Source organism: Penicillium bovifimosum (genome assembly GCF_028826915.1).
Source record: "Penicillium bovifimosum strain IBT 22155 chromosome Unknown utg000005l_segment0_segment0, whole genome shotgun sequence".
NCBI classification, from domain to species: Eukaryota; Fungi; Ascomycota; class Eurotiomycetes; order Eurotiales; family Aspergillaceae; genus Penicillium; species Penicillium bovifimosum.
The window spans coordinates 6,005,261-6,029,975 of record NW_026622714.1 but is presented as its reverse complement, the minus strand read 5'-3'; the positions used below and the strand labels follow the sequence as shown (position 1 = coordinate 6,029,975).

At 51.4% G+C, this 24,715-nt stretch overlaps 9 protein-coding genes across 9 annotated transcripts; 3 read left to right on the top strand and 6 right to left on the bottom strand.

The window, feature by feature from the left end:
* Positions 1 to 418: 418 nt before the first annotated feature.
* On the bottom strand, positions 419 to 1,959 carry N7515_007512 (uncharacterized protein; the record flags this gene model as incomplete). Its single annotated transcript, XM_056668256.1, has 2 exons — positions 419 to 1,610; positions 1,685 to 1,959. The coding sequence occupies 2 exons, from the start codon at positions 1,957 to 1,959 to the stop codon at positions 419 to 421; spliced, it is 1,467 nt and encodes a 488-aa protein (XP_056521852.1).
* A 1,671-nt stretch (positions 1,960 to 3,630) lies between these two features.
* Positions 3,631 to 4,890, top strand: N7515_007511 (uncharacterized protein; the record flags this gene model as incomplete). The annotated part of the gene is made up of 1 exon (XM_056668255.1): positions 3,631 to 4,890. The coding sequence occupies one exon, from the start codon at positions 3,631 to 3,633 to the stop codon at positions 4,888 to 4,890; it is 1,260 nt and encodes a 419-aa protein (XP_056521851.1).
* Positions 4,891 to 5,166: 276 nt separating this feature from the next.
* N7515_007510 (pseudouridine synthase PUS7) lies at positions 5,167 to 7,404 on the bottom strand (the record flags this gene model as incomplete). The annotated part of the gene is made up of 2 exons (XM_056668254.1): positions 5,167 to 7,144; positions 7,196 to 7,404. The coding sequence occupies 2 exons, from the start codon at positions 7,402 to 7,404 to the stop codon at positions 5,167 to 5,169; spliced, it is 2,187 nt and encodes a 728-aa protein (XP_056521850.1).
* Positions 7,405 to 8,579: 1,175 nt separating this feature from the next.
* On the top strand, positions 8,580 to 9,222 carry N7515_007509 (uncharacterized protein; the record flags this gene model as incomplete). The annotated part of the gene is made up of 2 exons (XM_056668253.1): positions 8,580 to 8,643; positions 8,732 to 9,222. The coding sequence occupies 2 exons, from the start codon at positions 8,580 to 8,582 to the stop codon at positions 9,220 to 9,222; spliced, it is 555 nt and encodes a 184-aa protein (XP_056521849.1).
* Positions 9,223 to 9,640: 418 nt separating this feature from the next.
* On the bottom strand, positions 9,641 to 12,601 carry N7515_007508 (Hsp70 family protein; the record flags this gene model as incomplete). The annotated part of the gene is made up of 1 exon (XM_056668252.1): positions 9,641 to 12,601. The coding sequence occupies one exon, from the start codon at positions 12,599 to 12,601 to the stop codon at positions 9,641 to 9,643; it is 2,961 nt and encodes a 986-aa protein (XP_056521848.1).
* Positions 12,602 to 13,424: 823 nt separating this feature from the next.
* N7515_007507 (uncharacterized protein) lies at positions 13,425 to 15,062 on the bottom strand (the record flags this gene model as incomplete). Its single annotated transcript, XM_056668251.1, has 3 exons — positions 13,425 to 13,828; positions 13,879 to 14,252; positions 14,488 to 15,062. 3 exons carry the CDS (start codon positions 15,060 to 15,062, stop codon positions 13,425 to 13,427), a joined length of 1,353 nt encoding a protein of 450 aa, XP_056521847.1.
* A 2,371-nt stretch (positions 15,063 to 17,433) lies between these two features.
* On the bottom strand, positions 17,434 to 19,174 carry N7515_007506 (misato family protein; the record flags this gene model as incomplete). The annotated part of the gene is made up of 5 exons (XM_056668250.1): positions 17,434 to 17,695; positions 17,771 to 18,291; positions 18,361 to 18,799; positions 18,849 to 19,051; positions 19,103 to 19,174. 5 exons carry the CDS (start codon positions 19,172 to 19,174, stop codon positions 17,434 to 17,436), a joined length of 1,497 nt encoding a protein of 498 aa, XP_056521846.1.
* Positions 19,175 to 19,525: 351 nt separating this feature from the next.
* N7515_007505 (uncharacterized protein) lies at positions 19,526 to 21,592 on the top strand (the record flags this gene model as incomplete). Its single annotated transcript, XM_056668249.1, has 1 exon — positions 19,526 to 21,592. The coding sequence occupies one exon, from the start codon at positions 19,526 to 19,528 to the stop codon at positions 21,590 to 21,592; it is 2,067 nt and encodes a 688-aa protein (XP_056521845.1).
* Positions 21,593 to 22,298: 706 nt separating this feature from the next.
* N7515_007504 (uncharacterized protein) lies at positions 22,299 to 24,483 on the bottom strand (the record flags this gene model as incomplete). The annotated part of the gene is made up of 7 exons (XM_056668248.1): positions 22,299 to 22,742; positions 22,828 to 23,441; positions 23,493 to 23,839; positions 23,894 to 24,061; positions 24,124 to 24,193; positions 24,264 to 24,298; positions 24,374 to 24,483. The coding sequence occupies 7 exons, from the start codon at positions 24,481 to 24,483 to the stop codon at positions 22,299 to 22,301; spliced, it is 1,788 nt and encodes a 595-aa protein (XP_056521844.1).
* Between the last annotated feature and the right edge of the window lie 232 nt (positions 24,484 to 24,715).

The window sequence follows — 24,715 nt, the reverse complement described above, 5'->3', positions numbered from 1 at the left end:
GGGAAATCAGCAGGTGGTGAATAGTGTACTAACGAGCAGAACGTCGTCTATAACTGGCAGAAATCAAGGTGTATCCAATGGCGAGCCTACTGGTAAATCCACGGGACCACGATGGTAAACTGACAAAAAGCAACAATGTCTGATTTTTCACAATCAGGTCAGACACAATTACTCTGTAGGTAAGTAGCCTGTAGGTTGTATCTACACATCAAAGAAGGGGAAAAAAGGAGAGGGAGACTATCGACTCGCAAGGCCTTTCATGGTGTGAGCAAGCATGGACTGCCTTAGGCCTTAAGGCCAGCATACACAAATCTCCTTCCTCTCACAAGAAAATGGACAGATATCTATTGAACGTGTATGTGTATCTCTGGGTAGCTAAGAATGACAAATGGAATCGAGAATAATACACAGAATTTCTTTAATCAAGGCTCTCTTGAAGAAACCGTCGACTAAGATCATTCTCAATCCACTCTTCAATTAGACCCACACAGTTTCCAACAAGATGGTCATAGTTCGCACCCTGTGGAATAAACATGGACTGATGTGCCATCACTTCGTCCATATCCTCCATTAATATTGGCTCCCAGTGGGAGTTGTCGTTGTACTTCCAATGATGCGATGGCAAAAGGATGAACTTCCGAAGTTGCTGTTTAGAGACATCTGGAGACTCTGTCACTGAGAGCGACCCACTCTCCGTTGAGAGGGAGACGCTTCCTGAGAGGGACGGGCTCTCGGTCTGGTCGATTGTGGCTGTGGTAGATGGTGCCATGCTTGCATTATCCTCTGAGAAGGAGTCCTGCTTCTCCCCAGTCTTTTCGATTATCGGTGAAGAATTAGATAGTGAGGGTTCCAAGGTTTGCTCTTTTATTGACAGATTGCTCATGGATTTGGTTGCTTCAATACTTTCAGAAACATCGAGCTTTTCTGGAGACTCCTCTGGGTTGATTTCGGTTGCATCTTGGATTTGCTCAACGCTTTCACTTTCCTTTGCGGTCTCTTCCTCTTTCTTCTTAGACTTTTTGTCCTTCTTTGGAGGTTTCGCCTTGGGTTTCTGCGGTTTGCGGCCAGTGCTCGCCGTATAGTAATTAACAAATCGTACTCTGCTGGGACTCGACTCCGCAGCTTCCAGTTCCATCAGATGCCGGTATCGTTGACGAAGCTCGGAGTAGTTATTGACGCAGCCCGCAAATTTCAAGGGCGACATGACGCGATCGAAGATGGATCGTGATAGATTGTCAGTATTTTTGTTGACAAAGTGCATAAGACCCTTGAAAAAGCCACGGTCAACCAAGCGGACATCATTCATGAATGGAGGATCGAAGTTAGGACTAGGAGCTGGTTTGAATGCCGGTTCCAAGCCGAGCGATCGTTCTTCGTCCGCGAGCTTTTCCTCAGGCGCGGGGTTCTTCTTTGGCATTGACCCCATGGTCCCAGTGGGTATCACACGGGGATGGATTCCTAGAAACGGCACATCGAACCCCACAACTCCTAAGATCCGATGTTTCTGTTGCCCGTCTTGTTGCAGGCGTGCAACGTCTGCGGCTAGAATCCCGCCAAGACTATGTCCCAAAAGGATAACGTCCAGGTCCTCTGCTTCATGGGGCGAGAGCCTGCAAGAAGTATGGTCAACAACTACTCAGTTTTCCCCCGAAGTTATCTGACCTCTTGTCAATTGATCACATACCAGGTACTGAACTGGTTCACCGCCGTTTGCATTTCGCCTTGAGACTTGTAGCGAGGATACATGCGAGTGTACACGATATGTGACTCGCTCAAAGAGCCTGTCAAGAGATCATGAACATGCAGTGGAAGGTCATGAAAACTAGCCTCGGAGCCCATGAAGCCATGGATATAGATCAATAATAGCCTGCGCTTTTCTGTGACCTGAGATCCTCCGGGCCGAGGCAGTGACAAGTTCGAATAGGAATTGTCGGTAGATGTACGAATATCCCCCTCCATCTCCGATGCAGCTCCGAAGTTCTAAGTTCTTCTGAGAAAGACTTGCCGAATGCCGATAGAGTAGAGGGAAGATGACATAGGAAACAGACTTCCGTTCCTGGGTTGCCTTAGAATGCGGGGGCCAGGGGTCTCGAGTCGCCACCGGCGCTTACTAAGATATCCAGTCAAGCGGAGATCCTCTCCACGTGGGATATCGGGATTCGGGATGAAGAAGATGAATAGAAGTGAAATCTCCAAGGTTAACAATGATACGAAGCTGTGATTTGTGATCGAAAGGATGTTTTTGAAGAGGAAAAAAACTCCGGTGAGAGCCATGGTTATCAGAGCGGCCCGTTTGCCCACTTTGACAACTCCCATGGATGTGGAATGAAATCCATTTTCATACTAATGAGGTGTCGGTTGTTCAAGAGCTACTGAATTATACAGTATATCAGATACTCCCTTACTGAGTTGGTACTAATCTTTGGGAAATTGCGGGGGCCGTTGGCTCCGAATGAGGTGTATATATGGCATTCACCTGAGACCTTGGAAGTTGAGGGTGGTAGGCGATAAGTTGTCCCTTGTTGTCGACTTGGCCTATGATTTGGCCTTGCTGGGGGACTGACACCTGAGGTTGTGGGTATGGAGCGGGCTGATAAACAGCATTTGAGGACGTAGCACCCTTGTTCAGGTGGCAATTGCGTGTATAATGGTTGCCGAGGGTGTTATGCAACTTGCACCAGATGACATCGTCTTCTCTCTCGTACTGCTTCGTCAAGTCAAACCCACCAACTGGCGTGAGCTGGCCAACTTCCAACCGACAGCTCCAGGCTTCGAGGCAACTTTTCAGTGATACATAAGTTATTATGTGGATTATTTGGTATCAGCAGAGAATTTTGATTAAGCGATCTCATTCGGGGCCATCAAAGACACCACGTTTATTCATTCGACCCCTGTCTATTCCAAGCAACACCTCGCGCCCGCGTCAAAGCAATACCTAACCATCCAATAATAAACCACCCATTATGAAAAGTACATTGTAGACCTGACATTCCTTCGGATCCCGGCCTAACTAGAAACTAAACGCAAAAGAGTTAGGGCTCGCGCAGATCTTACGTGGCCCCATAATAGCGCGGACATCGTAGGATTAAAAATAGCACTCTTCACGAGCCTCATGAAGACGGAGAGTTCAATGCTTTGTAGCTCCGAATCATTGATTTGAGTGGTGATAGATAGTTTGGAACTTTTCTTTGAAGGGGAAATGCGGCATACGTCGGTTCAAAGAGACCTGGCAAGTATGCGACGTTCATTGACGCCGAGTCTAGCGCTGCGTGTCCCAGCGCTTCTTTGTTGATCTCATCTTGAGGGCAGTGCTTTAACCCCACCTGAGGGATAATAGGCTGTACACTGTCAAGTGCAAACCTTGGAATATTGTCTCTTTTCGAAGCCCTCCAGGGTCTCTCGTAATACTCCATCTTCCACATATTTGTTGTCTTCTGTCCGACTTCAAGCTCGCACTGCGAGTATATACAAATCTTCCACAAAGGGATCTGGTACTTACTTAAAACGGCACTTGAATGGAAGGATTCTAGCGCCAGTCGTGTCTTTTGCGTTATCTGCAGTGGCAGTTCTTTGTCTTCACTTGGCAGCCCTCACATAAGACGAAAGTGCCCCGGGAACAACACTTTCGCCATGTCCGCGATGAGGAGATACTGGCCTTTTGCCGTGGTGGACGTTGCTATGAGTCCCGTGTATACACCAGAAGTGAACTCGTATCCACAGGAAACCATCCCATCAGAACCTGTCGGTGGATCATCAGCAGCACCAGCGGATCCGAATGATGGAGTCATTTTCACAACGACAGCCCGCGGCCAGAACAAGAACTATACACCGGATGTATCAGCACCTGCAGAACAGACGGTGACAAAGATCCTACCCACAGAGCCATGGCCGTCAGCCAGCGAGTTGACAGCATACTCAGCACCAGCCGAGGCTGCCGCTGCCGAAATCAAGACACCGACATGGGAAGCACCAACAACTACCTCACCAGATGCAACGAGTCCAGATTCTGTATCGCCATTGCAGTCACCATTATCGCCAGTATCCTCAACACCAATTTCACACTCAGCAGCGGGTTCGGTCTCGTTCGTCTCAACCGCATCCTCGGCCTCGGTCTCAACCTCAACGTCAACCACAGCCCCAGGCGCAGCCGCACTGACAGCAACATCAACCAACGAGTCGATAGTCTCGTCCGGCGGCACCTCAAAAACAACAAAAATAGCTATAGCAGTCCCAGTCTCCATAATTGGCACAGCCCTTCTTCTCGCCCTGTGCTTCTTCCTTGCCCGCCGACGACGCTGCCAAAGAGAACGCAACGCCCTACCACCCTCATATGATATCGCAACACAGCAAACAACCGCCACGTCAACACAAGAACTAATGATGGCCCAGAAATCTGCGACCCCAGAGCCATCGGCTTCAGTACCCACACCGACAATGGCAGTGCCCACGCCGCGCATCCCGCTTATCAGCGTGTCACCATCGACAGAGGACGGGGGTCGAACGCCGAGTCCCGGCCCTAGTACTGGGTCAACGTCCGTACACCGCATGTCGGCCCAAGGGCCTCGAGGTTCTGAGCCGGAGCTTGGGATTGCGGTTGCTGTTCCAATGGATCGGAGGTGGAGTGCTACGGAGGAGATGATGGGTCGTGTCGGGTCTGTTCGGTCGTCGCGGGGTCCGTCACGGTTGGCGAGGATGCCGTTTGAGGATTTTGAGGACGATGAGGTTGGGATCGGGATTGGTATCGCGGTTGGCGGAGATGATGATGCTGTTTCTGAGGTGTCGGATGATGGGAGGAGGGAAAGGGAGAGAGACTTTGATGAGGTTTCGGTGGTATCGTCTTTCGATGGTGTTTCGCCGATTGGACAGCAGGAGAGGAGCCAGTTTCGGTGATGATTACGATCACCCCCCTCCGGAGAAAGCAATTTTCATATATTGAAAAGCATGCTCACTCACTGTGGTTAACTTGGTGGCCGTGCTTTGGCTTTCTGGTGTTGGTTCAATTTAAGGCGTCGCTTTGCTTGCGGTGGGAATTTGATTTAGTAGCTGGCATGTGTATTTCAGACTATATATACTTGAATATGACGGGATAGTCAGAATTTTGTGCGCTTGAATGCCATGTATGCTGCAATGCGGTGTTGGTTCACATACGCCGTTGTTGTATCTTGTTTATCTCCCACTGCCGAATTCAGCCTTATGAGCCGCGACTTTGCCGCGAGTCAATTCCCGAAGCGCCATGGTGGCGTATTGGCTCGATCCCAGCTGGAACTTCAGCACAACCGCCAGCTTATCACCCGTGGTCTCATCAGCTATGGTGGTATCGACTTCTGTCTTCTCGGCCTTCAACTTGTCCAGGTCCGTTTCAACAAACTGCTCATCGTCCTTGGAATAAAGCTTGACATCGAAAGAGTAGTTGTCTCCCATCATGCGGCTGAAAATCTTGCGGTAGCTCCCGCTAAGACTGATGTCCTTCCACTTGCGACGCATATTGGAAGGGTCAAGACCACCACCCCGTTCACTTTGCATGAAGCGGCGGTAGAATTCCTTCATTTCATTTTCAGGGTAGATGATGTCGTATCCAGGCTGAGGAAGAACCAGATCGAAGATAGTATATTTGCCGCTGGCGGCTTCTTCAGCAGTCAGAGCACGTGCCCGCATGAACATGTCATCGGCCGCAACTGCACTGTCCTCGCCCTGGGGGTTGACAATAATTTCACCGTCAGCGTCGACGGTTTCGGCGGCAACGACGGTGGGAGCAGTTTCCTTTTCGCGGTGCTCTTGAACAATGATGAGGTCACCTTCCACTACCCGGTCACCATAGAGACGCCAGCGCTCGCTGCAGGCGAAGTTCCAGACAAGTGACTGGTATGCGTGCACATACATCAACCGCAGATTCCGGGGGATGGTCTGCAGCGCACCCAAATAATCCTTTCGGTTTCTGCCGAGGTGGCGGATCAGATTAGATTCAGCAGTGAATTTACGCGGAATCTTTTGCAAAGCATCGGCAATGCTACCACCGGTCTGGAACATATTGATGGCCATAGCGCGGTCCTTATCGTCGCTGCTGATGTTTTCAGTAGATGAAGCTCCCTCCATTGCAGCCCGAAGAGAGTCAGGGTGATACTGTAAAAGAGCATCGCATGCTCCCTTGTAGTCTTCCTGCAGCATCTTAACGCCAATGGTATCTGTCCGAGTGGCGAAAGTTCCAAACCGCTGTAGACCGTAGTAGTTAAAGTATCCCCGCTGGTAGAGGTTCTTCAATGATGTACCGACGACCTCGGAAGCCTTCGCAATCGCAGCCTGGCGATCGTTCAGGTCCAATCCGGGAATTTCAGTGTCACGCAAAGTAATCAAGAACTCATTGCCCTGCAAATCTCCAAGTTCCAGACCATGCTTGCGGTACTCAAAGTCTCCGAGACGAGCATTGCGCAAAGTCGGGTTCAGTCGTGCAAGCCGATCAGCATGGACGCGGAGAGCACAGGCGCGCTGCGCGGTGGCACCTCGCCTATCCTTGGTCCCGGCAAACTGGAAAGCCTTGACATTCATCTTGAGTGAGCGAGCAATGAAAGAAAGAACTTCCATCGTGTCCTTGTTCTCCTTGTAGAGGGTGAAATGCAGGTATGGCCCGCCGAGTTCCTCCCAATTCGTCCGGTTACCCTGAGCCCGTCCAGTGTTGCCCCGTCCTGCTCCGTTTGAGTCGCGCTTGAATCGGTTATTGGCCGCGGTGATAGTCATCATGCCCTCCGCATCGGTGGTAGACTCTAACTCAGAGTTGAAGATACGGCGAATGGCCTGGTGGATTTTGGTGCGCAGGTCACGATCAGACACAGCAACACTGACTTTTCCAAACTCGCTGGGTCGACCTCTCGGCTTGGACATGGCATTTTTGTGTAGCGCAATAATTCCGGTGGCATTCTGGGCGCCAAAGTACTCGACCAAAAGAGCGTGATCCTCTTCCGAAACCTTGAACTCAGCGGGGGACGTTTCAACCTTCGTCGAGGCGGCCTCGGTCTGCTCCTTAGCCTGTGTTCCAGCCTCTGCGGCCTTGGGCACAGGTGCTGTTTGCGTTGTAGCAGGCGCATTCGTGTTTCGGAGGTGAACGACTTCGCCAGTGGGCGTAATCTCATTGACGAGGAAATCTGTATATCTGCGCGCCAGTCTTAGCACAGTTCCCAATTCAGATGACCGAATCACTCACCTTTTCTTCAAGATACCCGAGAATCCTTCGGCGTCATTGCTCACAAACTCTGTAATTCCGACCTCGACTTCCTTCAGAGCCTGCGCATCTGAGATTGCGGCGGTCGCGACTTGGGTTGCGTCATCGCCGGCGACAGCCACTTCCGCTGAGCCTGTATCTTCAATCTTCTGTCGCTTGCGCGGAGACTCCACGATATCTGGCTTCTCCATTGCGTATATTGCTCGTGATGGGTGGGACTGAATGGAGAGAGTTGAGCTCCAGGAACTTTTCTTTATCGATCAGGAATAGCGCGGTAGGGCGAACGCGGAAAAGCCCTATTACCAGATTCGGAATGGAGATAGATATGCAGTAGTTACCTATTTCCTATCTTTGCACTTGATCACTGGCACTTCTAATTACTATCAGTTGCTCGAGGTGATTCAGGTGAATCGGTGATCAGATTTATTACGTCGGTTCAGATGAAGATACACGGGGATGGTCCATGGTGTCTTCAATTCTCCAACCTACTAGTAAACATCATCTGGTGTGGGGTCAACCACACTCAGCCCCAGGCCCAGGCATACGGAGTACGGAGTACATACATCTGGAACAATGTCTTCAGAGGGGAGATGGCTTGGAAATCGGCCGCTCGGTGAATCGGATTGAAGCCACTAGGTCTATCACTCATCACCCATACCTTACGCAGTGCGGCAGTATATCACTTCAAAAGAACGACTCGTATGGACTGTCACTGATCGACCTCTTGCATATCTTACTCAGATCAATGCACATTGACAAAGATCTCGGACAAATTCAAAAGCAATAACTGCTGAAGCTACACGTGTCTATGTATACGCAGCCATCTTTCATCCGCGCTTGACAACTCAAGCACTACTAGACATGGCTAGACATAGACGACAAAGTAGCGCATGTCGATACACATTCACATCCACACCCACCAGCGCGAACGCCGCAAATCCCGCCAGAATTACGCATTACAATCCAACTCCTCAGAAGAATTTACCTAGCAAATCCGCGTTTGAATCAGTGCAACTCTAAATTCCAAATCCAACGCTGTCATCAACACAGAACTGGAATTCTGCACGCACTGAAACTCAACTAGGGATATGACCAGTCTCAGAGCCGAGCTGAGCATTATGCTGCTGATGTATTCTGCAGGGAAATCAAAATCAAAGATTGGGACGATGGTATAAAGCTGGGCTGCTTTTCCTCTGTTCTGAGTATCTATCTGTATCTGATCAGGAATCACAACCAGACAATCTCAGGCTCGGGCATTCGGTGAGTTGCTTTTCGGAGGGTTGTACTTCAACTGTATGGGAGATATAAGCTGACGATGGACTGACACTGGGAAGTATATCAGTTTCAATCCTACAAGCAAGCGAAAATGAAGTCCAACATCCTCTTCGGTGTCCTTGGGATGACTCTTGCTGTTGTTGCTGCTCCTACCGGTATGTCTCTTCCCTATGTATCCATATCAACACCCCGTACTATCCGACATAAATCAACGAGCGTGCCGTCTCTGACATTGTTGAATAGATAAGGACAGCGGCTTCGGTAAAGGCAGCGGCCTCGGCAAGGGCGAGGGTTTTGGTAGTTTGGGCGGCAGCGGCTTTGGTGGCCTTGGTAGCTTTGGACATGGCGATGATGAGGGAAAGGGGAAGGGGAAGGGTGGCTCCGGCAGCGGCTTCGGTGATCTCGGGAGCTTCGGACATGGGGATGACGATGAGGAAAAGGGGAAGGGAAAGGGAGGTTCCGGCAGCGGTTTCGGTGACTTCGGTGGCTTTGGACATGGGGATGATGAGGGAAAGGGAAAGGGAAAAGACGAGGGAAAGGGCAAGGGAAAGGATGAGGGAAAGGGAAAGGATGAGGGAAAGGGAAAGGGCAAGGGCAAGGACGAGGACGAGGGAAAAGGAAAGGATGAGGGAAAGGGAAAGAGTGGCTCCGGCAGCGGCTTCGGTGGCTTCGGTAGCTTTGGACTTGAGGATGATGAGGGAAAGGGCAAGGGAAAGGATGATGGCAAGTGGTAGGGGCTGTTATCAAGTGGATTGGCTGGACTCATGGGATTAGGGGTTAGTCTGAAGTACGCTGATGTGTGTGGAAATGAGAACTTGGCTCTGTTTTCGGGTTGACTTGCTTCCATAAGATTGGTGTGGAGAGATTATTGTATGAAAGGCCTGGGTGGATTTAAAGTATTTAAAGTGGAGGCCTACCTAGAAAAGGATTTCGATACCACATGGTAGAACGTAGAGAATGAAAGATGTCAAAAATGCTAACGCTCAGCCCGAACTCCGTTGCGATTCTTTTTTCTAACTTCCAAAAATGGAGTGTGTGCATGATACATGGGTTGCGTTACAATGTGCAGTCTGTACGGGACAAGAACCAAGCAGGTAAAAAGGGAATGCGAATGCAAATGCAAAGGACAAATAGACAAGGGGGTTGCTTGATTTACAGCTCATCTTTGGGAAGATCCTCCTTCTCCTTCTTAGGCTGCTCCTTGCCCTTCTTCCCCTTACTCTTCTCGGCCTCAGGCTTCTTCTCCTTCGAAGCCTTCTTGCCACCGTTGTTTTTCTTCTGCTGCCCAGCAGCAGCAGTCATCCTCTCATACATGCGGTTGAGGATGCGCTCGAACTCGCGCAGCCGCGAGTCAATTTCCACAACGGTGAGAGCCGGGTCATCAGACTCGGTAAGCTTCTCTTGTAAAGCCAGCTGGGTCTCGAGCCAGGGTTGGGTGGACTCGTAGGCCTCGGTTATGGCCGTCAAATCGGCCGGGGTAAAGAGGGAGTACTTGGGACCTGTGGGTTTGGCCGCGGCAGCACTCTTGGTAGAGGTGGTAGAAGACGAAGAAGCGGAGTAAGGCTCCTCGTCGAGATCATCGAAAGCATCGCCAGAAGCGGCTGGGGCTGGGGTTGACGAGCTAGATTCCGCCTCGGTAGAGGTGGAGGAGGCGCTTGAGGCCGAGAGGGAAGAGGAATAAAGCTGCTCGTCAGTCTCGATCTGGCTCTTGATCAACTCTTTCATGGACTCGGCATTCTTGAGCATGTCTTGGAGCAGCTGTACACGTGCTGGGCGGGAGGAGCTCTCCTTCGCCCGCTTCAGGGCTGGATTGACGATGGCCTTGAGCTCCTTCAGTTTGGACTGGAAATCAGCAGTAACGGCGTTGTCGCTCTCTTCATACAGCCAGTCGCTGGCCTTGGAGACCTTCTCGGAGAGAATGGTGAGCTGATCCGGCTTGATTGCCTTAACGAAATCATCGTTGTCAGCGAGATCACGGCTGCGATAGATGAAAGATTCCAATTCGTTAAGAGCCTCTTCACGTAGGACACGGTTGCGGTCCGAATCATCAAAAGCGAACAGACGGTTCTTGATGCGGCTGAGCTCCGCAGCTGATGGCGCAGGGGTTCCAAGTTCCACGGACTTCAAGCCAATCGGGATGACTTCCAACTTGGTTTGGGGCGTGGCCTTTGCCTCTTTAGATGATGCAGTAGTGGTTTTAGAGCCGGCAGAAGAAGTGGCGGAGGACTCCGTCTCGGGCTCGAGGGTGATCGATTCACGAGGTTCGCCATCTTCGCCCAGGGGCTCCTGCTCGTCCTTCTTGCCAAGCCCGAAGAAACCCTTGACGTCTTCCACAATTCCTTTCTTTTCAGATTCCACCTCGCAGCTAACGGTACCAGCCATAACTTCAGGAAGACCATCAACAGGGCTGAGACGAATCGTGAACTTGGTGGTGATGTTCGCAGTAGTGCAGCCGAAGGTATCCTTCAGCTTAGCAACAGACGCAGTCAGGTTCTGAGTCTGAACGCTAAGGATTGGCTGCTCTTCATTCTGGCCAACCTGTTGAGCGAAGCTAAACTCGAAATCCTCCAGGTTCTTCACAGTGACCTGCTTCTCAGGACCAACCTGCGAAGTGGCGGTGAACAACTTCTGGTTTCTTTCCTTGCCATCCGATTTCCACTTCAAGGAGATAGGGTACGAAGCAGCGTCACCAGTGCGGATATCCTTGACCCGGAAACTCGGGCTCAGAGCGGCCCCCTTGAAGGCAGCACCAAAGACAGCCGCTTCATCGGCGTTGACATTCGTTCTGACCTTCTGGGGAGACCCAGCGAAGTTCTCCAATTGCTTTTGAACGAATGGCGTCCGGATGGCTCCGCCGTGAAGCACAATAGACTCGATATCGCTCAATTGAAGACCGGCGGCGGTCAAAGACTGCTCAAGTGGGCCTCCAATGCGAGCAACATACTCAGCAGCCATTTTCTCGAAGTTGGCTCGGCTCAGCTTGTATTTGAAGTTGACATTCTCATCGTACAGTCCCTCGAAGCTTGTTGAAGTCTCCGTGTTAGCACTCAGAACCTGTCTAAGCTTCTCCGAATCCTTCCAAAGTCGGGACATGGTCTTTCCGTGCGCTTTGATGTCAGCGGGTGTAACCTTGCCCTTAAGCTTCTTATCCTCAGCCAATTGGGCAACCATGTCGTTGACAATGAGGTCATTGAGGGAGTCGCCTCCGAGTGACTTATCCCAGCCAGATCCAACAACGTGGACTTCCTGAATAGTCTTGTTGTACTTCCCGACGTCCTTGACCTTTCGGCTCTGGAACCGCAAAACACTCGCCGTTGTCGATCCAGCACCCATATCATACACGATATGGTACTCGGGCTTTTCTCCATCGGACACACTGGGGAAAGTACGGCTGGTGGCGTAGTTCAAGCCGACAGCTAATCCGTCACTGACAAGAGCTTGGATCTTCAGACCCGCTAGCTCAGCCGCCAACTGGAGGCTCCGCTTCTCCTCCGCGGTATAGAACGCAGGGTATGTGATGACCACATCGCGAACATCGGATCCCTTGCCAGCCAATGCCTCAGCATTGGCCTTAATCTCCTTCAATTGCATGGCCAATATCTCCTCGACCAGGAAGGCCTCCTTCTTCTGCTCCTCTCCGAGCCGGTTGCTACGGAGAGCTACAGAGCCACGACCGTCGGGGGCAGACTCCAATTTCAAAGCGGGAAACCGGCTGGAATAGCGTTGAACCGCCTCATCGGCTCCATCGTTGAACTGAATACCCAAAAGTGTCTTCAAATTGATGTAAACGTCGTCCGGGTACCGAGCGGCGAGAGCTAGCGCATTGCCACCGTAGAAACGTTCAGGAAAAGGCGCATCGTGTTCTCTTGTTGGCTTGAAGGCGATAGCAGCGGACTCCTTGCGCTTCGAGTCTTTGCTGAGGACGATCTCGAGGGGGATGCCGGGTTTCACGAGGGCCGCCTTGAGATATTCGGTGCCGATGTCAAGGCCCAGGACGGCCGATCCGGCGGCAGAAGCTGGTCCAGCGAAGCTGAGGAGGAATATGAGGAATGGGAGAACGATGAGGGATAGCATTGGCGAGCTGGATAAGTGCCGACGATTTGAGAACGCCATGATCTCTGTTTAGGCTCTGGGCTGCGGGAGTCAGCCACGTTGCCGATTGGGGTCGCGGGTTGCAATTTCACAGGACAAAATTTACCCTTGTGCACTCGTATATAGGCAACCCAACAGATTGGTTTTTGCGCGCTCCACCGGTTGCCGAATAGTTTATCAGATGGCTTTGCGCCAGGCGGAATTTCGTGTGGAGCTATGGGAGCTTGAGATTGGTGCTAAGGTAGGGATTCGCTGGGACGAAAAGATGTAATAGAAAGAGTGATTACAAGAGATGACTCAGAATTCGGCCATCTGGAACCTTGGGAGTAAAGGGATACTGTGGCCACTTGGCGGTTAGTAACTTGAAGCCTGAATGAGCTGTTGGATGAGGACACGGGTCATCATGCAAACATGCATGCCAAGATATGATGTTTGCACTGCTTATCGTTATCGGCTATGTCACAGGCTACAGCCCTAACTTTAGACAGGCTCAGACAAGCCCTAATCCCTATTGCAATTGATGAGGCAGTAGATAGGTTTGTACATAATGGAAAATACTATTCATAAACAACCTAAAACTAATAACTATATGTACGACTATGTTAAGGGTCCCAAAATTATGGATAAGGAGCGTCAAGTCGTCAAGAAAACCCATTAATAACCGTCATCCTACTGGAAGTCTGGAACCCAGCCTTCGAAGGCGTGGATTGGAAGAACAGAACATGGTCACTTCCACGGCGGATATGCCAAATCTTTTTTTGGGCTTTTTTAGTTTTTTTCTCAACGTGATCGTGCAGCATGATATCATGGCTCGTGTGATAAATTAGATTTCCGCATAAACCAATTAGAGCAGAGCGAACAGAAGAGCCAGGCCAGGAATCAAGGCCGCTGCAGACTTCTGGAGAGTCGTAGCACTGTTGAAAGTAGGCGAGGGAGCAGGAGGAGCGGAGGTCGAAGAAGAGACAGGCTTCGGCTCAGTGCTCGAAGGAGGCTCCACCACAGAAGTTGAGGAAACAACGGGAGGAACTGTGGGCTCGGTGGGAGGAACAGTAGGCGCAGTCGGAGGGACTGTAGGCTCAGTCGGAGGGACTGTAGGCTCAGTAGGAGGGACTGTGGGCTCAGTAGGAGGGACTGTGGGCTGAATACAGCCCTCGGTGCAGGTGGCGACAGAAGTCACGGTGATCGTGCTGGTCTGAGTCACGGGATGGGTGAAGGACGTAGAGCCGCTGGAGATGGTAGTCCAGGTCACTAGTTATATTAGCAATTGCGACCAAGGCATTAGTCCCATTTCAACATACCTGGGCAAGTAGTAGTGGTGAAGGTAGTGGTAATGATGACCGGAGGAAGCGTGGTAGTGTCGGTCTCACAGGGAGTGGTAGGTGCAGGAGGAGTGGTCGTATCGGTCTCACAAGGAGTGGTAGATGCAGGAGGAGGAGTGGTAGTGTCTGTCTCGCAAGGAGTGGTAGACGCAGGAGGAGGGGGTGGTAGTGTCTGTCTCACAGGGAGTGGTAGACGCAGGAGGAGGAGTGGTAGTGTCTGTTTCACAGGGAGTGGTAGACGCAGGAGGAGGAGTGGTAGTGTCTGTCTCACAGGGAGTGGTAGATGCAGGAGGAGGAGTGGTAGTGTCGGTCTCGCAAGGAGTGGTAGACGCAGGAGGAGGGGGTGGTAGTGTCTGTTTCACAGGGAGTGGTAGACGCAGGAGGAGGAGTGGTAGTGTCTGTCTCACAGGGAGTGGTAGATGCAGGAGGAGGAGTGGTAGTGTCGGTCTCGCAAGGAGTGGTAGACGCAGGAGGAGGGGGTGGTAGTGTCTGTTTCACAGGGAGTGGTAGACGCAGGAGGACGAGTGGTAGTGTCTGTCTCGCAAGGAGTGGTAGACGCAGGAGGAGGAGTGGTAGTGTCTGTCTCACAGGGAGTGGTAGACGCAGGAGGAGGGGGTGGTAGTGTCTGTCTCACAGGGAGTGGTAGACGCAGGAGGAGTGGTAGTGTCGGTCTCGCAAGGAGTGGTAGTTGCAGGAGGGGCAGTTGGCGTATCAGTCTCGCAAGGTGTAGTGGTCTCAATAGGGGGAGTCGTCTCGGTCTCACAGGGAGTCGAGGTAGGCGTGACAACAGGAGGCAGAGTTGGGGTTGGAGTATCAGTCTCGCATGGGGTTGTGGTAGGCGTCACAACCGGGGGAATAGTCGGAGTGATAGTAGGCGTATCGGTCTCACACGGGGTGGTCTCTACGGGAGGAGGCGTCTCGGTCTCGCATGGAGTGGTTTCCTCCGGGGGCGGCGGACGCTGGGTGTATGTTGGCCGGCCACCATGACCTCCATTGCCGCCCCAGTTGCCGCCCCCGTTGCCGCCCCACCAGGGGCCGCCGCCATGACGGTCTTCATCACCGCCGCGGACAGCAATGTGGGCCTCGCCAGCATCTCTAGGAGTGATGACTATGCCCGATGCCAACGTGGCGGCGTAGAGCAGAACGATTGGAGCGCTCCGCATATCGACAAACGAATGATCGATATGTACTTGGATAGGTAGAGTGGTGATAGGGCTGATAATATCCTTTGAAACGAAAGGCAGCTGGAACCGTAGCGAGAGAGTTCCTAAAGGGGTAATAAGTTGTGCTAGAATCAAGCCTGACGGGCGAGGGAGAAGAGGGCTGTTTATATACCGTCCCGCGAGTTCGGGTGCTATCTAGAATCCTAATTCCGGTCTGTCTGACCTACAAGGTTGTCGGCTCCGCTATGGGGCCATCCGCCGAGTGTGGGACAACCGGTACAACGCTGGGCACTTAAGACAGACCAAAGTTTGAAAATGTGGCGTCCTGTTTGTTTTCCCTAGACCCGGCATGAACGATAAACATCAAGCGGTCAACCCGCCATACTTGCCAGCGAAGAGGCTGGTGATGATGTAGGCTATACCGTAACCCGGATATTGAGGTAAAAGCTAGTGCATGTCTGTACAAAGGCCTGGTAAACTAGGCGACCAGGTACTGGGGCTGGGCCAATGATAATCTGGCCAGGTCTCAGATTTGGCGTGTGAATTCATCTTACTCGATTACCAGGGCGTAAATATGCCGCATTGAAAGATATCAGAGCCCGACACTCCAGCGGATTGGCCAATTGACTCCGGTGATGCAGGTCACTGCTTGGAAATGCAATGCGGGAGATAGCTCTGGGATGGTCCGGGATGGTACCCATGTCTAGGCTTCCCTAGTGGGCGTATTGTCTCTCCTCGTTCTCCTCATTTGGTCGATAGAGAGATCACAATATCCACCTAGGCAGGATTTCGGAAAATATACGTCATTACAGCGAGTTAAGAATAACTCTCATAGCTCCGCCATGTGGTGAGATAAGATAGGTTTTTGTGGGGCGAGAATGACAGAAACATTCCAAGGTTGGGAAGCCGGGAACGTACCAGAGACATAGATTGTAAGGTTCCATGGTAGATTAGGAGAATAATAATATAGAATTCTGGTAAGCGACAAAAACACTTCTGTTTTTCAAGGTTGGAGAGGAAATTGGATGACCAGCGTGCATTTGGGGAGGTCTAGACTTGGCTCATTGGTCCCTAGAGGGTCTCGTCTGTGACCCGTTCCAATATGATCGGACCCAATTCAGTTCTCTGTGGATCAACCCGTCAGTGAAGTTGATACTACACGGATCATATTCATTGACGAGTCAATAATTTCCACCAGGTTAGTACATGTAGTCACTTTCGACTAGACGTGGACGTGTTCCTGGACAAGTGCCTCATGCAGGTGAGGTTACATGCGAGAGTTGTCTCCTATGGACTTGAAAGTGGAATATGTGAGACAGGCTCTGAGAGCTTTGTTGATGTGACACCAAAGGGATCCCATGGGCGTGGCAGGGAAGTTTCCAAGATCTCTACGGTAGGTACTTCCAAGATCCCCGTTTCTTTTTCTTTTCTTTTCACTCTATTTCCTCGTTATTTATTTTGATTGGTATTTTGTTATTCCTCTTTCTAGCCGAGAACATGCCCAATGGCCATCATTTTCGGAGTTTGTGAGACTACTGTGTACCTCGTTCATCATTCATCCTTTCTGTGTAATCGGAAGTCTAAACGTTGAATAAGTCTCCAGTACTGTACACTGGAATTTCTAAATGGACTAATGACGCCCCCGATCTTTGGGGGGAAAACGCAAATTGATGGTGGGACCGTGGGGTAGACAAGCTGTTGCATCTCCGGAAAACGTCCCTATCCCTGTTGTCCGCTGCAAGTTCGTTGTACGAGTAAATGAACTTCATCATTGCCTAAGAGTCACGCATCGCTAAAGCATCATGGATTCTGGATGATCGCCAGTTCATTTTGACCCGAAGAAAAAGAAAGTGCCAGAAAACAGTGCCCGAAGAGCGGGGTCATCGTTTCCAAGGAAACATGTTGGGGATGTCGTTTATGGTTTATTTTTAAGGCATTGTCTTAAACTCTCTGCCCACATGTCCGGGTCCGAATTGGCTATGAAAACATGACGGTGGAGTGAGGAAGTCCCAGCCTCTAGGAAAGATTGTGCGAAAGCAGAGGGGCGGATCCGGGGCGTATGATCGCATTTCGCTCGAGTCATCATGTGGCGCCTTTATACCAGTCATCACTTCTGGAACACTAGAAAGATAACGATGCACACTAAAGCCGGAATACTAGTACTCTCTGAAAAGTGGGCCTCAAGCCACAGGATTATTATGTCTTGTGCGACAGGGCTAGATAGTGGGACGAAGAACAGATTAACTACGGACTATCGTACCTACAACATCCGATGCAATGAGTGATTGCCAGCCGAAACCGGTTATATTCCCTGACACGTTTTTATTGCATGATATCGATGCTGCTCTTTCCCATTTGTGAGAACCAGTGTCTAATCGTCTTCATCGTCCGAGCCACTGCTCCACCCTGTCTCGTAGAATTCTCGGATCTCGCCGAGTCCATTCACCAAAGCCTCACGCTCATCGACTGAGAGCGAGCGAGCAGCAGTTGCCGCCAGAGCCTTAATTTTCTGAGATGTTCGTGTTGAGGCCGTCAGTGCGCTAAACACGTTCACCCCAGTACCTGCGTCGGGGTTGGGGAACATGTCATGTGGGAAGCTGTCAAGGATAGGCAGTCTGAGTGGCGCGTGGAAACTATAAGATAGTAAAGAGTGCGTGAGCATCCGGCTGAGACATTGAAAATTCAAGGCGCAACATTCAGAAACCTACCTCTGAAGCATTGATTCGGAGTTGTAACGCCTGACTTTGCGAATGTGTCCAATGTCCCTGTCCTCTGCGGACTCGCTGCTCCTTTCCATTTCATCGCCTCGCGTTACTTGGACTTGGTTGAAGATATGAGCGCCGTCGCTGTACTCGCCATCATAGGCGAAGTCAATGTCAAATTCAGTCTTGGCTTTTAGCGGCTCGTCTTCGCTGGAGGGTTCTTTGTGATGCCCATCACCGATTGTATTCTTATTAATGGAAGACTGCAATTCGAAAATGGTGTGCGTGCCATCTTCTCCCGCGAGGGATGCCTCAAAATGCTGATATGGCCGCAGTCGGGAAGGCAGTGTGACTGATTCGATGGCTGACGCTATCAGGGCAGTCTTCTGCCATTCTGATTGGCGATCAACATTGAGGTAGTCAGGCGTCTTCTTGGGAAGGTCGATGATTGGGGCATATAGCGAGGCCTGTGGGACGATCGAGTAAAGCGACCTCGCCTTGTTCGTATCCTTCTTGGACTGGTGTTGCTATATAAAGTTCGAAACTTAGCCAACAGAGCTCGCAACTTTTCAAGATGGAATAACTGTCTCACTTACCCGCTGTGTCCTGGTGCCGTCTTCGATAGCCCAGAACCAGATACTTTTCTTTCCAAACTCATCTCTCAATCTTTCCATATATTGGGCTGCGAATCCGCCCCAGGCATCATCTGACCCGGAGAACAGTTGGAGTGCCCGCAAATGATCACATTTTTCAAGGAGAGGTCTCAGATCACGATCCAGCAGGTCGTGCTCCTTGTCAAGGTCTTTGAACAGTTCTTCGCCAACATTCCAATCCTCGAAAGGCATGGTTTGTGAGTTCAGTTCGTATTCATTCAATTGAACAATGGACCTGGGATGATAGTACACTCGGTTATAATCTGACCAGTAGCGTACGGACTCTGAGGTTAAGCGGGGGGCGGGAGTGCCTAAATCCAAGCTTTTCTGATATTCACTCTGCTGAATCGGATTCTGCTTTTGGATAATCTCTTTTCCGTCCCTATCCAACATTAGTTGAGAGTCCATCTTTGTCCATTCGAGCCGCATACCATAAGCCTTGGCCGGCTGTGGAGTCTTCCGTCAACTCGTAAAGTGCATTATATCTGCGCAACGTGCCGAACCCGCCCTTCAGATCGTAGATTACTGTGCGCGGAGTGTAAGTCTCGGAGCCATCTGCGCCAACACCTGGTCGGAAGTGAACGTCATGATCAATGTCAGACTGTTCTGCATCGTTGTATGTGAAGTATGATTCCTGGCTTTATATCAGACCGAACTTCATGCGTAATCGAAAGATGAGAATTACCTGCAGATTCCAGAAATGTGTCGCTAAATAGTTAGCCCTCTGGCCAAGCTGAAGAGTAACAATTTCATGCATATTTCTGAATGCAAGGAATAGTTTGAGTGTAGCCCCTCAATCAATTTTGATATCGACGAGGGCTAGTCCTGAGACGCACAGACATAACCAAAAATGACGCTAGTCTTGATGTGGGGTGATAATCGCACGTGAGCACTTAACTGGATCGAGGAAGGTGCGATGGGTCACCAGGGCAACAGTCACCTGACCCTCCCAAAGTGGGCAATAAACATGTTTGTGTGGGTGCATCACCACCCTAACTCCACAACGGTGATTTTCCCTCGTGAGATCTCATTTCCCATCCCTGTGATGAGTCCTTTGACCCTGTGATCTTTATCGGTTGGATCCATTACTCGTCACGAACCAACTGCGATGGAGTCACCAACGCGTCCCATCCTGAGCCCCTCAAAAGCGCTTCACCCGGTCTCACCGGAACGCATGAATCAACAAACCATACCTGCCTCTCCCTCGCTCCCCGCCGACCTTCTCTCACTACATCACAAGAACACCCGAGGGGTCTCGGAAGTTCAAGCCAAAGTGGCATTCTTAAACGGTCTCACTCGAAGTGGCAGCCCCGCCAACGCAGCCAACAATGCCGCTGTACAAAGGGCTATCCTGGGCCGCGAGGAAGCTGAGTCCGCCTTGGTAGCTGCACAAGAGGAACTACGGGAAGCAGAAACGCGAGAACGTCGAATCAGCGAGCGCCTCGAATCATTGCTAGAAGAACTACATGGAACGAAAGAACGCCAGGCACAAGAACGATCGATTTTTGAGAAAGAAATTCGGAAGGCTCGCAAAGAAGCTTTCCGAGCTGGATCGACCTTTGTGAAGCTTCAGGAAGAACTGAAGCACGCGAAGTCGGAAGTCAAGGCACTGAAAGAGGAATTGGGGGCAGAACGCGAGGCGAAGGAGAAGGCCAATCAGGAGGCATTTGAACGTGCTTATGCTCTTGCCGGCTTGACAGAGGAACTTGAGGTTTTGAAAGAGAAGTTCCGCGCTCTCGAAACAGACAATCATTCAAGTACCCTTGAAGTTCGCGCCCATGAGATTCGGAAAGAAGACTTTGGAAGACTGTCTTTGATGGAGGGTGACCTGGCATTTTTGACTACCCCGCGAAGACCGAAGCGAGCTGCTGCGGGATCTGTTCGATCTCCTGCTCCAGTACGCGAAGAAGACCACGCTGAAGCCACCCCTCCTAAACGCCCGCGTCTGTCCGACTGCGCACCAACAAACACTGAGGGCGAAGATGCCGCACCAGAACCGGCGTCTGCCGAACTAGAAGAGGATACGTTGGAGGAAATAAAGGAAGAGCTCGTGTTTGAACGCCGTCGCAGAGTTGCCGCCGAGGATATGGTGCACTTCTTGAATATCGAGTGCCAATTCGAACGCTGCTCTTGTCGGATTGCCGAAAGCCAAGGTCGTCGCTACATCTACGACGCCGAATATTATAACAAATTCCAGAAGCCTCAGATTGAGGCCGAGGAAAGAGCCCGTGCTGAGCAAGCCAGCACCCAAGAGGCTAGTGTTCGAAGTGCCCAGCTTCATGGAGCTAAAACTCCGGAAGCCAGCCCTCCACCCGCACCCCCAGTCCATCGATCCCCTGTTCACCAAGCTATCACTACTCGGGGCAACTCCCCTCAGCCCAGCGTGCACCAGGAGGAAACCGAGTCAAGTCGAACCCCTCTAATCGCACCGCCTGTACCTGCTCACCACCATGATGTGTCTTCTGTGCAAGCCGAACCTACGGATCATCCCAAGATGCAGATGCCAGATGAGCCCCTAGTGACATTTTCTCCAGAGACTGGGACATTCACAACTTTCCCATCGCCCCTCAGGGATAACGTCCGACCTCTGCGATTGGATCTTTTTGAAACACCCAGTCTCAGTGAGCCGCAGCCAGCTGCTCAAGCAGATAATTTCCATGTCTCTACATCCCCCGATCAACATATTGACTCTTTCACCCCATCTGGGGAGCCGGCACCGGTTAGGATGCCCCGAGCCGTTCCGTCTAATGGCGCTTCTGGACATCCGCATGCAGCACTCTCAGCAGAAGCAAGACCATCGAGACGTGTGGAGAGGGAGCCTCATGGACACCGTCAACCCATCAATCCCACGAAGAAAGTCCCTCTCCGACACGAGCAACAATCACAACCCACATCACACCCTGGTGTCCCCGATACACCCATTGACCGCGAACAGGCTCTAGCGCAGATCAGGGCACGAAGAGGACGCGCCCACAGCAAGCAGCGATCAGTCAGTGCCAATGAAGCTAGCCGCGCAGCTCGCGCCTCAGCGGGGTCTAACCCGGCCTCTGGCTCGGCCTCTGTTCGGGGACCTCGGCGCCTTCCGAATCCCAGTCTTCGTGCTGATTCGAGGAGCGAGAATGACCTTGGTGAACGCCGGGACTTGAGTGCTCCAGTCCGAATGTTCCGACGTTAACGAATGCTTTGGGAAAAGTTCCAAGATGCGTGTACATGTGTTTCTTTTTGCATAGTTTGCCGGTGCTTGTCTTTTACCTAATACCCCCCGGCGCTCCCTCGATTTTCTGGTTATTTGCGAGGTGATTGGCCATATGTTTTGTATGATTTTACGTTTTGATCTCTCAGCTTCCAATGTCCAAGGTCCTGAGTCTTGCTATACTTGCATGTACTCACTTTCCCTACTCCGATCCCTACCTCTCATACAATTTCGGCTTCAGTGTCTGTCCCTCATTTTGGATTTCCTATGTCATTTCTTCTTCATTACAAGTCATGCATTCATACACTGCATATTTTCAGATACAAGTCAAGTACTTCCTTTGCTGTGGGAAAGTCATCCTTCCAGCAACCTAGTACCTTTTATATCCCCATGATAACCAGGGCACTGAGAATCGTTGAAATCACCCAAGCGTAGATCGAGGTTATCATCAATAAAGAACTGTCGTCGAGCTATGGAACAAGCTAGTGCTTATATCCATGTGTAGAGATACTGAAAGTAGTTGGTGGTGGCCCATGGTGCTGTTAATCTATACTTTTATAGTTCCTTTTTTTGTGCAAATAGTGATATGACACCAAAAAATGTATGTTGACGTACAATGCATACTATATTACTAACAATTGACTGTTCACGAGGGAGACGCTTCCAACATACCGCAGAGAACCAGCCTCTACAAAACTGAAATCCCACAACACCTAATCCTCGCACTATCAACCTTCGCCCCACGACCCCACCACAAAGAAACCAACTCCTCAACAAAGACCCGGTCCGTAGCACTCCACACATCAAGCCCCATCTCCGCCATGTCCGCCACCGTAATGGTAACAGTATCATCCGCACTGCAGTCCCGATGACCAGCACTAGCCCCATGACGGGCTGATGCACTCGCGCTCGACCGCTGCCGAAGCAGAGGCGAGGAGCCCTCGTCGCCGTGGATAGAATCACGGGACATGGAAAGCGAAGCATCGGTCTCATCGTCCGGGTCATCGATGTATGCGTCGTCATTGTAGGCGTCGTCATCCACGCAATCGTTGCGAGCGATGGCGCCAGCCAGCGTGACGAAGATCTGCGAGGTCAGACGGCGGAAGTACGCGACTAGCGCGATTTCGGGCGGCTGGTGATCTTCGTGATTGAGGGGGGTGCGGGGTTGGCCGTTGGCTGAGGCTGGATTGTAGGGGGGGGTGGGCTAGGCTCTCGACGCTTGCCAGAAGGCGAGAGTCCTGTTCGATTTGGTGTTCTTCTTCTTCCTCGGAAAGGCCTTCGCGGTTTTCGCCGGCGGAGGCCCACCAGATGAAGGATGTGTAGGCGAGGCGAGTCCAGGAGAGGGGCTCGACGACGGGGCTGGAGGAGTAGGTTGAGTCTGTGTCTGAGGTGCTTGATTCTGGTGGGGCTGGGCCGTCGTTGCCGAATCGGCGAAGGCCGCGGCGGAGCATGGCGTAGCGGCGGGCGTCGCGCTGTGTTGCTTTTAGCGGGATTTGTTGTGTTTGGTTGGCTTTGCCACCTGTGTGGTGGACTAATGTGATTTTGGGAAAGGTTCGCTCGGCGCTGTGTTGCGCGTATGGTGCGGGGAGAGTGATGAGTACGTCGAAGAGGTCGGGTTTCATGGTCAAAACTGTGTCTGTGGAGCATGCGATCCAACTCGGGTCTGTTTCAAGGTCTATTATGCTGCGCGACGGGTCGAAAGAGGATAGGTAGGGGATATCATGGATGCCGACATTGAAAAGAGGGCGAGGCCGTAATGGTGGCGTGCGATCGTCGGGGAGGAGCTGGAGGAGGGAGTTTGGTAATGACGCTAATAGAGATAGATCATATACTGGGTTCTGGTCAGCGGTAAATCAAGCGCAATGAGCATGAAGATGCGTACCATAGTTGCAGGTTGTGTGTACGGGAGCCTCGCACATGAAGAGAACCCTCTTGCGCAGCAGAGCTGCCCTGTAGAGGGGAAAGATCAAAGGACCGAAGCAATCCACGAAATCAGGAAGCGATGAGGCAGGATGGAACGGCGTCAAGGCCGGCCTAAACGTTTCCAATACCATTGCATCGCTGAAGGCGCGATTGCGACTCGAATGGGATGGCCGCTCGCCGGGTCGGAATCGGACACTGAGGGGCGAGTCGAGGGGTGACTCGGGGGCTGACTCGGATCCTCCAATCTTATATGCATCCCAATAATCGCAGAGGTCTTGCATATTCGACATGTTGTCGGCATATTTCCTGTATCAGTGTCAGTTGATATCTCATCCGTCGGGGGTGCCAGAGGATACGAACAGCGTCAGTTCCTTCAGCCTTGGAGCGTGTCGCCAACTCTTCCCCAGTCTACCAGTGCTAAGGGGCACCAGAACACCGATCGCAAACATATTCGCATTGCGCTCAGCCTCTGTGGCGGGATGGTTGAGGAACGCACTAATACCGGCATATTGTTCATGGACGAAGTACCTGGAAGAAGAACACGTAAGAAAGATGCAGCTTGAAGCTTTTGGGGGCCTTGAGAAACTTACACCAGGTCTTCGGTCACATTGTGTAGCCCGGAGGGCAGCGACTTATATTCCACAACTCCTTCAATCTCCACTGTTCACCCGGGCAGTCAGTATCGGGCGTTGGAACGATTGTCGCCGCGGCAGAATGATTGATTGCTCACCTCCCGGTATAGTTCGCTTCCATGAGACCACGTATCTGTTGTCGCGGGGAGTCAGCGATGAGTTCCGGAGCTTTGCAGCTGCGATCACCAGGGGCAGGAAGAGGAATTACCCGGTCCTTATGTCGAAGCTGATAAGGAATAAGGCGGCAATGCCCGGTGGCGACTCCATAGAGGAACGTGGGACATTAACTCCCAAGTGCCTAGGGGGTTCGGTTGCCATTGTCAAGGATAATCATGGAGAGCGACGCCATTCAAGACGAGTCGGGGAATCACGGTAAGTTGAGGGGTGAAGCTTCGTAAGGGTCCGGGGGACCTTGGCTAGGCGGAGTAAGTGCCTGAGGCAGCCACCCAAGATCCGTTAAGATATGAGATCCATAGATCACATTCACAGCTGAGGCTCTGGATACTTCTAAACATGCTAGGACTAGGAGATAAAGAAATTACTACTCATG